The sequence below is a fragment of the Vicugna pacos genome, unplaced genomic scaffold (assembly GCF_048564905.1).
Source record: "Vicugna pacos unplaced genomic scaffold, VicPac4 scaffold_204, whole genome shotgun sequence".
Taxonomy (NCBI): domain Eukaryota; kingdom Metazoa; phylum Chordata; class Mammalia; order Artiodactyla; family Camelidae; genus Vicugna; species Vicugna pacos.
The window spans coordinates 384175-400546 of NW_027328883.1; the positions used below are offsets into that span (position 1 = coordinate 384175).

The 16372-nt window shown below is 47.0% G+C and overlaps 1 protein-coding gene across 2 annotated transcripts; it reads left to right on the forward strand.

The window, feature by feature from the left end:
* The first annotated feature begins 2453 nt into the window (after positions 1 to 2453).
* Positions 2454 to 12516, forward strand: LOC140695435 (PWWP domain-containing DNA repair factor 4-like). 2 transcript variants are annotated; one of them, XM_072958157.1, is made up of 2 exons: positions 2454 to 2537; positions 8861 to 12516. In XM_072958157.1, exon 2 carries the CDS (start codon positions 9075 to 9077, stop codon positions 11076 to 11078), a length of 2004 nt encoding a protein of 667 aa, XP_072814258.1. In that variant the 5' UTR covers positions 2454 to 2537; positions 8861 to 9074; the 3' UTR covers positions 11079 to 12516. The 2 variants fall into 2 exon arrangements, with proteins under 2 accessions (XP_072814258.1, XP_072814260.1); XM_072958159.1 differs by having other exon boundaries at positions 2470 to 2556.
* Positions 12517 to 16372: the final 3856 nt, after the last annotated feature.

The window sequence follows — 16372 nt, forward strand, 5'->3', positions numbered from 1 at the left end:
CTTCTTCCATCTGAGGTTTGCAAACAGTTTCAATACTTTACTCGTCTGATCACACTCTCACACTGCCTATGTCAAGTCATAGGTTAATGCCAAGCCAAGGCTTTATGTCTTACTTCTAATTCTCTTCCTCATAAAGCTCAGCACTTCACTGGCCCTTATAAGAACACCAGTTTGTTGGGTGGGGGATGATTGATGATGAGCATGCAAAGGAGTAAGAATAGTCTCTTCAGCAAGTGCTTCTGGGACAACTGTATATCTACATGCCAATGAATGGAGTTGGACACTTAAGTCACACCATACAAAAAAATGACCCAACAGCTAAATATAAGAGCTGAAGTTATAAAACTCCTAGAATAAAACATAGGCATAAGCCTCCATGACCCCGGACTGGGCAATGATTTCTTAAATATCAGACCAAAAGCACAAGCAACAAAAGAAAAAATAAATAAATTGGCCTGCATCAAACTGAAAAGCATTTTGCATCAAAGGACATCATCAAGAGAGAGAAATGATATCCTACAGAATGGGAGAAAATACTGGTAAATGAAATATCTGGTGAGACTCTCGTAACCAGAATATATAAAGAACCCTTGCAACTCCAGCCAAATCAGAATAAACAAACAAACAATATAAATGGAAAAGGGGCCGGAATGCATATTTCTCCACAGAAGACACACAGACGGCCAACAATCACATGATGATATGCTCAATGTCGTTAGTCATTAGGAAATGCAAGTCAAGCCACAGTAATAACTGCTGGCCCCCGTTGAGAGGTCTGCACTTTAGAAAAGGGAAAACAACAAGTGCCGTGGAGAATGTGGACACATTGGAAGCCTTATGCCCTGCTGGTGGGAATTTAAACTCGTACTGTGGCTGTTGAAAATGGTTTGGAGTTTCCTCCACAGCTTCAACATATAACTAGTGTATTATATGAGGGTGATTCCACCCCCACCCCAAGTTTAAAACAGACACTCAAAAAGCACACAGACATGTGTGTCCATAGTAGGACTCTACAACACAGCCAAAGGTGGAAGCAACCCCATCTTCCATCAACAGAAGACTGGATAAACACAAGGTGGACGATCCATGCCATGGACGATTATGAAGACGCGAGGGGAAAATGTTACAACGCGGATGAGCTTGGAAATCACTATTCCAAGTGGAATGAGCCATATCTGACAAAAGGTCAGATATGGGGTGATTCCACTGAGATGAAATATCCCGAATAAGCCAGCCCATAAAGACAGAAAGTAGATTAGTGGTTGCCAGGGGCTGGGGGGAGGTGGAATGAGGAGTGACGTCTTAACAGGTACAAGATGTCTTTTAGGACTTATGGAACAGTTTTGTAAGAAGACAGAGGTGCTGGCTTCCCAATATTGTGCATTTGCTTAATGCCACAGAAAGGAATAGTTTATAACATGGCGAGTATACTGGTGTGGGAATTCCAATTAAAATTTTTTTAATTAAAATATAACACTTTCAGACCGCTGTAATAAAATCTTCAAGTAGTTTGGGGGTGGGGGAAGTAAGAAGTCAACTTTTTACTTTACTCACTTAATAAACAATGTTAACCTTAGCAGTACATGTATGTGAATATGCAGTATGGGAAAAAATACTGTACTTTTTAGAAGAAAAAAAGAGCCGAAAACCACGGCACTGTTTGACATTTTTACAAACGTATTTAATGTCTACCTGAATAGGAAAGGGCTGGATTTTCTTTCCTGCTTCTTCATTCTACCTGTTACGATCTGTGGTTTCCGTGGAAGGGAACCAAGCAATCCGGATTCACTGATACCGAGTAGGGAAAGGAAGACCTCACTGGTCCACCAACAGGTCCTCAGGGAACAACCCCCTCCCCTGCCTCCCAGTGCAGGGTTCCCAAAGTGACCACTGGGAAGTGCTGAAGTCCAGTGTACTTCCATGATGTTTAATCAACCCCTTGAGAGCAGAGACACTATTAATTGACCTGACCCAAAAAATGGAGAGTAGGGACCAGAAACGTTCGTGCACAAGGTGAAAGTCACACGACTGAGGAGAGGCAGAGCTGAGATTCAAACCCATACGTGTGTTTCAGAGAGTCTTTCTGATTAGAAAAGATCAACCCTGAGTGCACCCCACTGTTTGCCCTCCCTGAAAACTAGGATCCTAAGTGTATGCGTCTCAAGTGGGAACAAAAGCTGTTTCCTTTCACTGTCCTCTGTCCGTAAGCCACTTTGTGAAAACTGCCCTGCCCCTACGGCCTATTCTGTGAGAACACCGGCTCTTGTGTCTGAGAGTCCATTTGTTCGTCTGTCCGTTCATTTATCCATTCATTGGATCGGTCTGGTTGTAACTGACTGAGAGCAAGATCGACGCTCTGCATCTGATGTACTAGTACTTCCTGGTTTCCATAGAAAGCTAACATCAGGGAGAACGTTGTGATGACATTCTGGTTTCCATGACAACCGAGGTAAGCCACTCTGTCCTGCAGGCAGAAACAGTTAAGAAGGACATTTACAGGCTGGAGAGATGGAGTAACTGTAGAAACATCGAGCCTAGTAGGTGTCTGCTATCAATGTGAGTTGTCTGTCGTGTGTGTGTGTGTGTGTGTGTGTGTGGTGTATGGTGTCAGTGGTGTGGTCTTTACTTGTATATTAAGAGCTCTAATCCCTCCTGTTTTATGAGAGAGGATGGCAGGTCCTCCTCTTGTCGGGGGCTAAGGTGACTGAATAACCTGTCTTAACCCAGCCCTGCTTCAGTGTCCTAATGTGACATCCGCTGTGTGAGGAGCTTGTCACCTGAGCCCTTGAAAGCAGAGACCCCAAGCATTCCTCATCCTACACCTCTGCTTAGCAAGGACTGCCTGTCGCATGAACCCTTAAAGATGTGAGTTTACTCATCATTTACACCTACTTCGAGGAAAGCATGTACTGTGCATGATGTGAGGGAGAAAAGTGGACGTCAGCAGTGAAACAAATGGGTAGGATTGGAGGAGGTGACGTAGCTTTGTGTAAACCAGGGCATGATGTCGTGCTCACCCTGAGCAGCTGGTACGCACAAACCAAGACACATGTTCTCTGCAAGTCACATTTCCTGTTAGCCCACTGCTAATTACGCTCAGGTAAATTGAATTAAGATCAGTGACTGGCTCCTTCTTTGTTCTATAAGCGTAAATACAATCTCCTTCACAAAAGGTTCTGGAGTTTGGGGTTGTATGTTTGGGAGTGGATGCCGCTGACATTACTGTTTGGGGAGTGTTTTCTGTGTTCCCCCCAAAAACGGGCCACAGCAGTAAGAGGACGTACAGTTGCACTGTTTGTCAGGGATGTGCTTTCAGGAGAAGCGGATTTCAGGTAAAGGATGTCCACACCTCTCACTCAGTTCCAGTCCTGTGTGCTGCTGAGTGGTGCTGAGACCAGGCTCTGCCAACCCCATTTTCCCTCCACCCTCTGGCTCCCTGGGAGGGCGGGCCAGTGGGGTCTCCGGAGGGCGGCAGGTGGTCTGCAAGGGAGGCACCTGGCTGTACCTTCCTCTCTGTTCCTGCCCCTCTCAGGGTCACCCCGATAACGGCCCTTCACACAACAGGGACATGGACATGGGATTTCAGTAGGGACAGTCGGTCTGTAATGCGGATTACCTCCAAACTCCAAGGACTGTCTCCATTGCTGCCCACGGGAAGACCAGCACCAGCAGACTGGTGAACTCTCTCCTAAGGGATCTGGGTCCCAGGGGTGAGGTGGGCCGGGGGTGTGGGCAGGGGCCTCCCCTCAGATCCTGACCCTCTGGTGCAAGATCGTTAGTTTTTCCCATCATCATTGGGAGGGGTCTCAGGGTTCACGGACCCCCTCCCCTGACCTCCTTGAGAAGTCTCACAGAGCTGGGCAGTCCACTTTGCTCAGAAGTCTGAGCCCAAGCTCTGAGGTCTCCTCCTCCAAGGTCATGGGTTCTCAGAAGTGCCGGCTATCTTCCCTCAGTTTTTCCAGAACTACGAATGCCCTATCCTTCCTACCCTGGTGCCCTCCTTCTTGTCTCATTGCTCCCTTCTTGTCCTTTTTGCCTCCAAATAATTCTATCAAGCTCTCTCTACTTGAAATAATAAGAGGACCCTATGTAATAAGGAGGTTTCTTTTATTGTCTTTGCTTTTAAGGTGTTTCCTTTCACTTTGGTTTCTGGATGTTTTTCTGTTACTGTTTGTACGTGTATTTGCATGTCTCCTCTGTGTGTGTGAGAGAGACAGAGACAGAGACAGAGAGAAAGAAGAAGAGAGACTACATTATGCATGAAGGTTTGGCACATCAAATAGGCCACGTGATACATTTCGCGATTTTTGAAAAAGTGTCTGCTTTTTCTCTTTCTGTATGCACAATCTGTACCCCACCCCCCTCTGTCTTCTTGGACTGTGATTGAATCTCTCTTCTGTGGTTCATTCTAATAATGACTATTTCCTTTAGTCTGTATAAAATACACCTCCAAGACACGTCAAACATTTCAAACATCTCCCCCTTGCATTCTATGCTATGGTATGGTATGGTACCCCCTTTCTACACTTGCTCTCTTTTTCTTCACTCCTGTCTAACGTTTCCTGCCCTATCTCCTCGAAATCTTTATAAAGTAAGATTTGGGTGCATGTGTACATGTAACTGTGTCCTCCCTGTACCATTTTACAGCGTGGTTTGAAAAATCCCGTCTGCCCTTGCCACCCACTTCCATCCCTGCTCCTCTTCTCTTTTCAGTGGAACCACGTCGTGACCAGTCTTTCTACCATTTAGACAAGGAAACATTCTAGACTTTTCCCCGCACTTACATGTCTTCCGCGTCCTGTGATAAGGTATATGTAGCATTGTTCTCTGCGTGAATATGTGTTTTACATAAGGCACCTACTTTGGACTTTATTGGTCTCTAGGCGTATTTTTCTATCTGAACTTTTCCTATGCCGGTACATGAAGGTCTGCATCAGCCTTTGTGTTGAACGTGTAACACACCTTTGTTGGCTTAGAGTGCACAGATTTGTTAGCCTTTCCCCACTGGGTAGCAAGCCCCTGGTGTACATGCAATGTGGTTGTGACGAGCTACAATGCAAACACTTACCTTGTGAACAAGGGCACCACTTACTCTCTGTGCACGACACAGGGAAGCCAGTAGGTGCTGACATACACGTCTCGTTCACTCTCCTGGACTTTAGTAATGACGGAGGTCTCATCTGCACGGAGAGAAGAGGCTGCCCTTCCTCCACTTCTTCACCCTAATGCCGTGCATGATTTCGTTAGTGTTATAGAGGACTCTGGGGGTCTCCCTGAGGCAGGTTAATAGGGACAGAGCATTGCTGAAAGAAAGTTGTTCTGCTGGACAAGAGGAACCCCCTGAGTCTGCAAAAAGAATGGGAGAGGATTCACTCTAGTCTTAACATAAGGCCCTGGTGAGAAACCTTGACCTTTGTGTCGTCCTTTGCTCAAGTGCTCACACTTCCCCTCCTCTGAGCAGATGGCTCTTCAAGCATAGACTAGGTGCTATGAGGCCTTATTTGTTAAGGAGCAGTTGCAAGGCAGAACCTTGTTGCCTTGAAGGTGTATGTGTCTTTAGAGTCACAGGTGACCATCTGTAGGTGAGAAACAGCTCTAAGTTCTTTTTATTCCTTTGAGAAAACTGAGGGCAGTTCATGATTTTTCAGCTTGGAATATTTGCCACTTGAATAAGATGTACAGAAAAAAAAAAAAAAAACCCCAGATCTCCGGGTAGGCGTGACCTCTATGAATGTAAGAAACTAATGATCCACATAAGAACAAAAGATAGAAATTCTCACTCAACCATCCTGCAAGTGGAATTCAAACCCAATGAAATCTTGAAATAAGCTTTAAAATAGTGTATGAAAGTTGATGGTGAATTTGTCTGGCAATGAAGAGGTGCCCCCCAACCGCAAGGATGTATTTTCTTTATGGCAGAAATTTTGTAAACGGGGCCTTTATAAGAATAAAAGGAACGGCCAAGTCATCCTTTTATGGAAATACATGTTGGGGGTCACTTCACGAAACCTGCTGCCTAAGAGAAGGAACAATGAAAAGGTAGCTATTGTAGGGAGGAGGCGTCTGGGTGAAAATGAGACAATTTCTGCCTCTGGGCAGTAGTGGTGGTGGTGGGGCTCATAGGGAGGAAAGCGTCCTCATTTCGAGACGGCTCCTTCGGAAGGTTGTTTCCTCTTCATTGTTCTTCAGAAGTGATCACAGCCCTCACTGGGGAAATGAATTACAGGATCGAGCTTCCAAAACAGTTCTTCCAAACATTATGGCTGTTGGTCGGAGAAAGAAAAGCTCTATGCCATCCAGTTGTCTGGTTGCTCACCTAAAGAACAAATGGATTAGATCAAAAGTTATACCAGGACCTAGAAAATTGAAGCTGGTCCATTTGAGGACAATTTCTTGAAATTGATGATGAGGTTATAGATTGCGGGGTTGCTGTTTAGACTGTTCCCCTTCTATTTCCTTCTGTGTTTTCTCTCTCTGCAGGCGCATTGATTGGAATGTAAAGTAAAACATTGGATGCATTTTCATTTCCAAGCCCAATGAGAATTTGGGGTTACTTTACAAGTTAATTCAGTATTGTTCAGTGTTCTGTTTTACCACATTGCTCCTGGTGTGCAAAAGAGGATCAATATTTACAGGTCATTATCTATCTATCTATCTATCTATCTATCTATCTATCTATCTATCTATTATCTATCTATATCATCTATCTATTATCTACCTATCATCTATCTATTATCTATCTATATCATCTATCTATTATCTATCATCTATCTATTATCTATCTATATCATCTATTATCTATCTATCATCTATCTATTATCTATCTATCATCTATCTATTATCTATCTATCTATCTATCTATCATCTGTCTATCTATCTATCATCATCATCTCTATCTATCATCATCCATCCATCCACCTCCCTGCATACATCTTTAGAGAGAGAGAAGAGAGTTGTATTCCTGTTAGCACAAAATATGAACAGAAAACCATCTGCAAGAATATGTACCTAATCTTAATGGGAGCTATTTGGGCAACGGGCCAAAGCATTTGATGGGAGGACCATTTAATATTTATTATTTTCGTTTAACGCCCTTCCCTTCTGATGTCCCTCCAAAAGATGCATTGCTTTAGTAGTCAGGAAAAAAAGTAACTACAGCTTTCATCTTGGTGTCCTTTGAAAGGACTCCATGAAAGTGTCTCATGCTTGGAAAGATGTACACAAAGGTAAATACAAGAGAATATTGAAAAGGGCCGTACAATTTTTAAAACCTTGTTAACAGAGCACATACGTATCCATAGAATAAAAATTCTACGGTCTGGGGTCTTATATGTCTGCGTGATTAGATGAATGGTGCTGAATGTTTCCTCTTTTATACTTTTAAGCATCATTTTAGACTGTCCCACGTGTGCTTTTAAAATAAGGAATGAAAAGGAGCTGAAAGGGACATCTATCCCGGAAGCAGAAACACTTGCATGCATGTGTAGAGGCAGAGAGCACGGATGATGTGCATCTGTGTGGGGCAACTTGGTGTCTGTCCTCGAGCTGAGTGTCAGTGTCAGTGTCAGTGTGTGTGTGTGTGTGTGTGTGTGTGTGTGTGTGTGTGTGTGTGTGTGTGTGGTGTGTCTCTAAGTGAGTGTATGTTGTCCTGGGATTGCTTTCTGGTTGGGGTCGAGGTGACTCTGGCACTCCTCTTCTGTGTGACGGGCTGGCAGGGCCTGCTGCAGGGAGACTGCAGCAGCCGAGACACCTGGTTTTCCTTCTCCGTTTTGTTCTCTGTCTTCACATGACACCTGTGCTATGAGCGCTGGAACACACAGTTCTCTAGAGCACACGACTTGAAGCCTGGTCCAAGGGAAAGTTTGTGCAGCTTATGCCCAGAGTATGTCTACTTAGCCATCATACCTTTCACATTCTGTCACTGAGTGTATGTGAACAAAGTCATACGTACCTGGATGTATTAGGGAATTAATACTTCATCTTATGACACATACCATGTTTTTTATCTCATCTATAAGTGATAAAATCTATAAGTGAATTATGATACGTATTTGTACAATGTATACAGAACAGTAGAACCTACTAGCAGCACATTTCTGGGTGGGAAGAGAGAGACTGAGAGAACAACTCCGTCTTCTGCATTGCACACCTCCAAACGGTTGAAATTTACGTAAATCAGTTTTTAAATACCAGGGCATCCCCACTGTAAAGAGAGTCAGGAAAATGATTGTGAAAAGCAGGCATTCACATGAAATGGTGATGGAATGTGGTCTTGAGGGAGGAAGTGTGGCCCCTGGTAATAAGAGCAGGTAAGTGCATGTGGATGCATAGGGACTGTGGGGGAAGCCCATACACACACCATGCTACTGACAGGGGGCATCTACAGGGGGCTGTCACCTGTATATAGCAGGCGCTGACCCCCAGTGCCCGCATGCTGGAGGAGATCACCTGGGGCCCCCTGGGTGCACAGGCAGTGAGTGCGGGCAGCACTAGCACCCTAGGGAAGACCAAGTGAAGCGTCCCCCTAGGATGGGCCCCAAGGAGCACAGAGGGCACAGGACATCCAGTAACACAAATGAGATCCCTTCCCCACACAGATGCTCTTTAGACACAGTGGTAACAAAAAGGGCAAGACGTGGGGTTTGGAGGGCTACAAAATTCCTCTGGCATCTCCCGTAACTGTTCCCCACACACGTGCCGTGCCTCCAGCCCCACCCTGTCCCACTTGGATGCACATGCTCTATATGTCTTTGCTTTATCTCTTATCAATACTCTTTGTCAACATTCTTCTAATTTCTCAAAAGGCATTTCCCCCCACCCCCTGCTGACGCTTTTCTTCTTTTCCTCCTCCATATTCCAGCATGTCCACTATAATCCGTCCAAAACAAGAGCTCCAGGGCCCCTAGGAGATTCCAGTGGAGAAGGACAGGCGGCATGCACTGTAAGCGCTTTTGTAGTCCTAAGCCAGAGGGTGTGCTGAAGAACACAGCTCTGGGCAGGACCCACCGTAGCTGTGGCTTTGCAGCCAGACCCCTGAGCCTAGGTTAATTACCACTGGGCACCCAAGTCAAATCATGATGGATGCCGAGTATGTCCTGTGCAGTTGGAAAGGCCACTTTTGGCCAGCGAAGGTCTTGTCCAGGTCCAAGAACTCAGTAGGAAACAAGAGGGAAAGGGCCTTTTCTCTAGAAGTTCAAATACTCTCAGTGGATGAAAAGGTCAAGGTGAAAAGCACAGATATAAAGGCCCTAAATGAGTCTCAGATTGAATCCGTCACCTCCTCACTGGCAGCCCTGTCCAAGACCAGTGTCCCACCAGGAGAGGAGGTGGCTTACAGAAGCGCTCTGACGGCGGCACAGGAGCTTCTGAACCAGAGAGCAAATCTGGGTCCTGTGAGAGCGTCGGGCACTCTGGAGTCCACAACGCGGTCTCCAAGGGGACCGAAAAAGCGACCTCGTAAAAAGTATCAGAAGCCCAGAAGGCACTTCCTGAGGAGTCCTAGGAAACGTGAGAACCCCAAATCACCCTTGGTACGACGTTCCAAGAGGGAGGATGCCCCTGACCGTGACAAACTTCAGGTGCACACAACCATCGGCCGTATTCCAAGGGAAAGGCAAACAGAGCCCTCAGGAAGCTCCAGCATGTGCCCAAACTTCCCGCCCCTGCCAGAAGATGACCACAAGAAAGAGGGCAGGGAGGAGAGTGACACCTCAAGAGTTATGCCCTTGCCTTGCACAGTCAGGGAGGAGGGGACCGGTGCTGAAGGTGGAGGCGTCCTTCCGTCCCTGCCACCGGGTTTCCTTCCCACTGTGCGCATGGCCCGGGAAGTCTTCTGTGCACAGGCCCTGGCTGTCTCCGCTGAAGGTGCTACCTTCTCCGGGACTGCTAAGGACCCTGGACAGGGCGCCTGGAACCCAGGTTTGGAAGGCGAAGCAGCAGCCTCCAGCAGCCCTAAGCCCAGGCTGCGTTACTCACTCCGACTAGCAAGTAGAAAACGGAAGCTGCAGGTACCAGAGTTTGAGGAAGGGCTGCAAGAATCTCAGCCTTCAGTGGACTCAGAGGCTAGTAACCCCACCAGTGCCACTGAGAACGGTGTCGGCGAAGCCACGGGACAGCCACCAAGCCTGGCTTCCCCACAGGAGCTGTCTCCCATTGAAAGAGGAATGATGGTCTGGTTTAAATTTCAGAATCACCCCTTCTGGCCGGCTGTGGTAAAGAGTGTCAGCCAAACGGAGCAGACTGCCAGGGTGCTCCTGATTGAGGCAAACATGCACAGTGAGAGGAGCGGCATCCGAGTTCCTCTTCAAAGACTGAAACACCTGGATTGTAAAGGGAAGGAAAGGCTAGTGAAGAGAGCCGGGAAACTGTACGGGCAAGGTGTGAACTGGTGTTTCTCACTGATTTCCCACTACCGAGAAGGGCTCGGTCGTGGGACTTTTGCTGGCTCTTTCCTGGATTATTATGCTGCGGACGTCAGCTACCCAATGAGGAAAGCCATCCAAGAGGGGGACCTGGAGATTGAGTTCCCAAAGGTGAATTATGCCGACCTGGAAGATTCCGAGGAGGAGACCTCCCTGGGCGGGAAGAGGCCCTGCAAGAAAATCCTCCCTGACCGGATGAAGGCCGCCTGGGACCGAGCCAACCAGAAGCTAGTGGACTTCATCGTGAAAAGGAAGGGGGCCGACCACCATCTTCTGGACATTGTCAAAGGCAGGAAGCAGTCCCGCTGGCTGGCATCCTATCTGAATTCCAACAGGTATGTCATCTGTGTCGAAACATACCTGGAAGATGAAGATCAGTTGGATGCAGTGGTGGGACACTTGCAAGAAATCTACAAACAGGTCGACAAGAAGGTGCTGGCTCTGACACGAGATGACAAAGTGAGTTTTGTCCTGGAAGTTCTTCTGCCAGAAGCAATCATCTGTTCACTTGCAGCACTGGATGGATTGGATTACAAGGAGGCAGAAGCAAAGTACCTGCGAGGGCCACCTGTGCATTACCGGGAAAAAGAGCTCTTTGATGAAAACATCTTAAAGGAAATGAGAAGGAGGTCAGCGAGGAGGAGCAGGGCGAAGTAACTCTCCCCCCGCGCCCACACCTTGGCAGGGAGACTTCTCATCATGCACATCATTAGCGAGCATCCCTGTCTGTCTGAAAGGGATAATCCTCCCAATGTCTGTGGCATGTGAACACCTTCTGGAAATCCAAGGCCTCGGGAACGCGCTGAATTCCTTCTGGATCCATCCCAAGCACTTGAGGGTGGCATGGTCATCATCATTCCTCGTTCCCAGACCCCTCACACCGCTCATTTATTAAGATGCTGCAGATAACCGGACTTGCCTCTACTTGCCCCAATGTGTAGTTTTCCAGGTATCTTCATAACACTGCTTTTGACTTTTTTTTTTTCATAGTTCAAAATAGGATGCACATTCTTTTGTTATGTGAAAAAGCCCTGGTTTCAGATACTAAGCAACCGTCGTTTTCAAAACCTAAGGTGTATGTTTTACAGAAATGTCACATGGGTTTCTCATTCTTCCTGTGATGCAGTGGTACAGACGACTGATTGGATTCCTTCTCAAGATCACCCCTGACTTTTCCCGACTGTGCTTGCTCGTTTGGAAAAATAGCCCTGAGAGGTGAAGCCAGTGACAGAGATGTTCCCTATATATTGTTGCAACCTTCCAACGGTTCTTGGAAAAGCGATCTGAAATCCAGACAAGGTCAGTGGACCATCTGCACGTGGTCCTCATGGGAGTGAATGCAGTCTCAGCATGCAGTCAACGTTGTGTCAGCCTGTGCAAGACTGTTAACTCTACATTAGTTTCCCTGAGATTGCATTTCTGGGAGTATCTCTTCTTCAGCGGCTGAGTGGTTTCCCAAAACCGACAGGCTCCTGGCCATCCTCCTAAGTGACAGGGACTGGATCTGCTACACATAGCCGTCTGTCCCCATGTGGAAGACAACTAGGGCCATCGTATACACAGTCCAGCTACTCTAGACCCGGGAGTCCAGGCTGACTGTCAGGCACCCATCTACTTGACATAAATTGTAGGAAAGCAAGCTCTTTGTTCTGGACCTGTGTCCCCTAAACAACAACAACAACAACAACAACAACAACAACAACAACAACAACAACAACAAATCAGTCGTTTGTCTCAAACCAAGCAAGCTTGATCTTTGGACTTACTCGCTGACTGGCTCCGACAGGTTCTGACACTGTAAATGCAGACCAGTAAGTCATTCCAGGCTGCGTGAGCAGTGGTAGATGGACCAGGATCTGGGAAGTGGGAACTGGGTTACAGAAGAGTCTCCATTCGGCTAAACACAGTTTTTGTTGGAATACAGGGAAACGTGCGTGATTAAGAGGTAAATTCTGAAGCCCATGAACTGTCATCCTAACTTGAAACAGGAGATTTTGTTGTCGTTGTTGTTGTTGAGTGGAGAAACAGATGTTAAACAAGCTAGCTTCCTTTTTAAAAGCTGATGTGAAAATAAACATTAAAGGCTTAACGTGAACCTGAGTGTGTTTTTATTCTTAGATTCAACTGTCACTCACAGGTCCAGGTTAAGTGTTCATGTGGCCTCGTGATGTGTGTGTGTGTGTGTATGTGTGTGTGTGTGTGTGTGTGTGTAAAATTTGCACAGGTCAGCTGTTTTGATTCACGGTAAAACCATGGTATCGTTTACCTCAAACCTCTGCTTCATCATATTTCAGATTGTACAACTACATAGTTGGAATGTCTGAAAAATTATGTGTGTGTGTGTGTGTGTGTGTGTGTGTATTTTCAGGATTTTGATGGATTAGTTGCCGTCTTTGAAAGTTCTCCAGGAACTTTCTTCTCACTGTAAGGAAATACTCACTTTCATACTCATTTTTTAAATTTTAGTCAGGGCCTTCCAGATCATATGTACTTCAGGCCCACCAGAACCCGTCTGAACTCTGTCTGACAGAGGCCAAGACTCCTGGGGCATTTCTGCCTGGGCCAAAGCACATGACTTCCTCATGGTCCTGGGAAGTGTTTGGAAACACACCACCTCCACGCTCTACATGGAACTTACACCCTGAAACACCACACTTCATTTCTTCTATAACACTGTGTTTCTCTGAGTCAAATATACCTCCCAGCTTCAGCTTTCTCAGGGAGACAGATCTATCTCTACGTTTTCCTATTTTCTTCACTACTTCATTCTTACATTCATTCCCTTCACTCATTCATTCATCCATTCAAAGCATTGTGAGTTGGTAGAGCTTAAGACTCTGCTCTGAGGATAAATTCCAGGTGCCACAGGAAGAGCTCACTGTCCCGTGAGCTAGGGGACCATCTAATCTCCAAGATGATGGGGATGCACCATTCACCTTCTCAGTGAGAAATATTTATCAGCATCATGGACTGATGGCCTACATATGAAAGCAGAACCCCGTGGGTCCCCACATTGGTGAGTTCATGGGTGCCTGTTGGTTTATAGAGAAGGGAGAGTACCGGGGCCCTCTTGTGGGGTTGTCTCTCTGGGACATGCATCTCTTCTCTTCCCATTTGGACCGGGGCGCATTTGGGGTGTAGAGCTGGATTTGTGGCTGGCTGTGTGGACTCGGAGATCCCTTCCCACCTGAGTCTTTGTTAAGGTGGCTCTAAGACCGCCCATCAGAGGTGTGTGTATTTGATGGGAAAACCCAACCTTTTGGTCACCCATTGGAACCCACTGCATTCAGGAGATCGCTCCTGCAGTCAGAAGTCAGAAGGCTGAACGTTGAGCTCTGAGCCTCATTTTTGGCTGGCAAAGGTGAGTGGAGAAGGCATGCACAGCATTTACAGGCCTCTGCATCCATGGCTGAATCTGACAACAAAAGTTTGGAACCTCCCAGGCAGGTTCATCAGATCCCATCCTCAAGGAAGTCACAGCCCATGTACTCCAAATAGGAAGGTCCTGTCTGGGGCCCTAAGGGTGACCTGAGAGTCTGGGAGAGCCAGTCCAATGCCCCCGGCCCCTGGCCAGCCTTCAGTCTACACCCCACTCCCCTGCCCTTCTGCCTGACTTTGGGAGCACAGCCCCATTAGAGCGGGACCACACCTGACCCCGAGGCAAGCCATTCCCCACACTTCTCCATCACCTTCCTTGTCCTCATCAATTCTGTATCCACCTTGAGACTCCTCTGGGCCACAGAGGGCTCTCAGGGACACCGCCTCAGTCCCAAGTCAACCCAGAGCCTGCCTCCTTGCCCTGGACGATCTGCCAAGCTCACTGGCCCAGAACTGTAACCGCCCTGAGCCTCCCCTGGTCCCTGGAGGGGCCATCAAGGTCACTGCCCAAATGCCATATCCACCCTGAGCCTCGCAGTTTGGAGGGGTTGTCTCTGCCACAGCAGGCCAAAGGGCCTGCAGGCCGTCACCCCCATGCCAGTGCCAAGGCTGTGGGCTGGACCTACGGTCAGTTGCATTGCACACTGGGAATCAAACACACCCACCCTCGTCCTGCCTGGCACAAGGACTTCTGGCCTTACTGGCCAAGCCTGAGATGACCTCTGGGCAGTTTCATAATCAGTTCCCCAGTGATTGTACTAGTAATCCTCAAAGTTTGGGGGGCCCCTTAGGGGTGCTCAGAAAATGTCATCCTTCTGCAACCAGAGCACCCTGGGGTACCCAGCATCCACCTCCCCCCAACATACTGTAATTAATACTGCTTTGTGGTGTCTAAGCCCCTCCCCCAGGGCTACATTGGCTGGAAGGGGGCCTTGCTGGGCAGTCAATGCCTAAGGGGGTGGCTGCTCATTGTCCTGGGGAGAGGGAAATGAATGAAGGCCATGAACCTAGGATAGACCACTAGGAGTCTATGACATGGTCATGGCGACCCTAAAACCACAACTTACTGGCACAGTGACTGAAGAACCAGCCCCAAGCAACTAGGGAGGAAGAAAAGGAAGGTGCCCCCTCAACCCAGGTCCACAGGTACTTTCAAGGTGAGGTGACCTCACCCAAGCTCTTCTTCCTCTTCCCTGTTGACTCCCCTCAAGGCTCCTTCCTTGTCCTTCCCTGACATACACTGCCTCCTCAGCCCCCACCCCTTCACTTGAAGCCTCTGTTTCTCCAAACCAAATGGCCTTCGTGCTCACTTTGCTGTCTTTCCAGAGGCCCAAGACAACCATTTGAGTCCTAAGAACCATACCATCAAAGCCATGCGTTGTTATAAATTCATGAACACCATCCCTGTGCACTTTCTTATATTTGCATGCTTGAGACACCAGGGATCTAATGCACATGCTTGGTATAGAAAGAAGCTTGTTTATTTGCAAAAGCCATGTTAACTCTGAAAAAAAAAAGTTTGCACAGTCTCAGTGGAAACAGCTCGAAAATCATGACTGGAGACAGGTCATTTTGTGTCCTTCCATTTCTTCCTAAGAGAATCTCGATTGGAGGAAGGAGCATATCAGCCAGTCCTTTGAAGAAGGGGTGTATTTGTTCCTAGTAGTCTCTTCTCTTCATTGTTCTTTCTTCCCCCAACCCAACCCCCTCTTTTCCTACCTTCTTTTTGACTGGGTACTTTTTACAACCACTTCTTCACTCCCTGTTTTGTTTGGGGGGGTTAACAGGTTCTATGGGCCCTTGGGAAGGTAGACAGACACAAGACCAGGGAAGTGGAGATGAGTTTAGACAGTAAGAGGAGGAAAAGGATTGAGGATTCTTTGCGGGGAGAGTAGGAAGAAAATGTGCGACATTAGTAAGCAGATATCTTGACTTTAATCTAGACTGAGAGGTTTGGCTGTATCCATAGCAGATGACAGTAATGGCAGTAAAAGATGAGGAACTAAGGTTGACTTCAGTGTAAAATATGGTAGCAATTCACTCATAATGAATTCACTTAATCCCAAAACAAAGATTTATTGAGCACCCACCATAGTCCAGGCACTAGGTTAGGGACCAATCAAAGGATAATAATAACTGTCACTAACAAGCAGTTTGGATATATAATCTTCCCACAAATTCTTCAATGTAGATGAGGTTATCTTATTTTATAGGACAGGACACTGAGGACCAGCAAAGTTGAGCAACGCGTTCCAGATCACCTAGTGTTGAGTCTAAGTTTGTCTGACTCCAAAGCCCACACGTTCCCCATTCCTGTACAACCTATGGCCAAAAAGAGCAGGGAAGGACCGAGACATTTTCTGAGGTTTTGAGTATATGGAATGAGGAATTTGGGAGTGGTTGTCGAAAGCTTTCAAACAGGCATAAGCGTGGAGAGAACAGTATGATGATCACCCAGCTTCGTCTATTATCAAGATAGAGTTCATGCTGTTTCACATATTACCCTTTGTAACTCTGCCCCTGCCCCATCCCCATTCAGTTATTTTAAAGCTAATCCTAGACATCCTTTTATT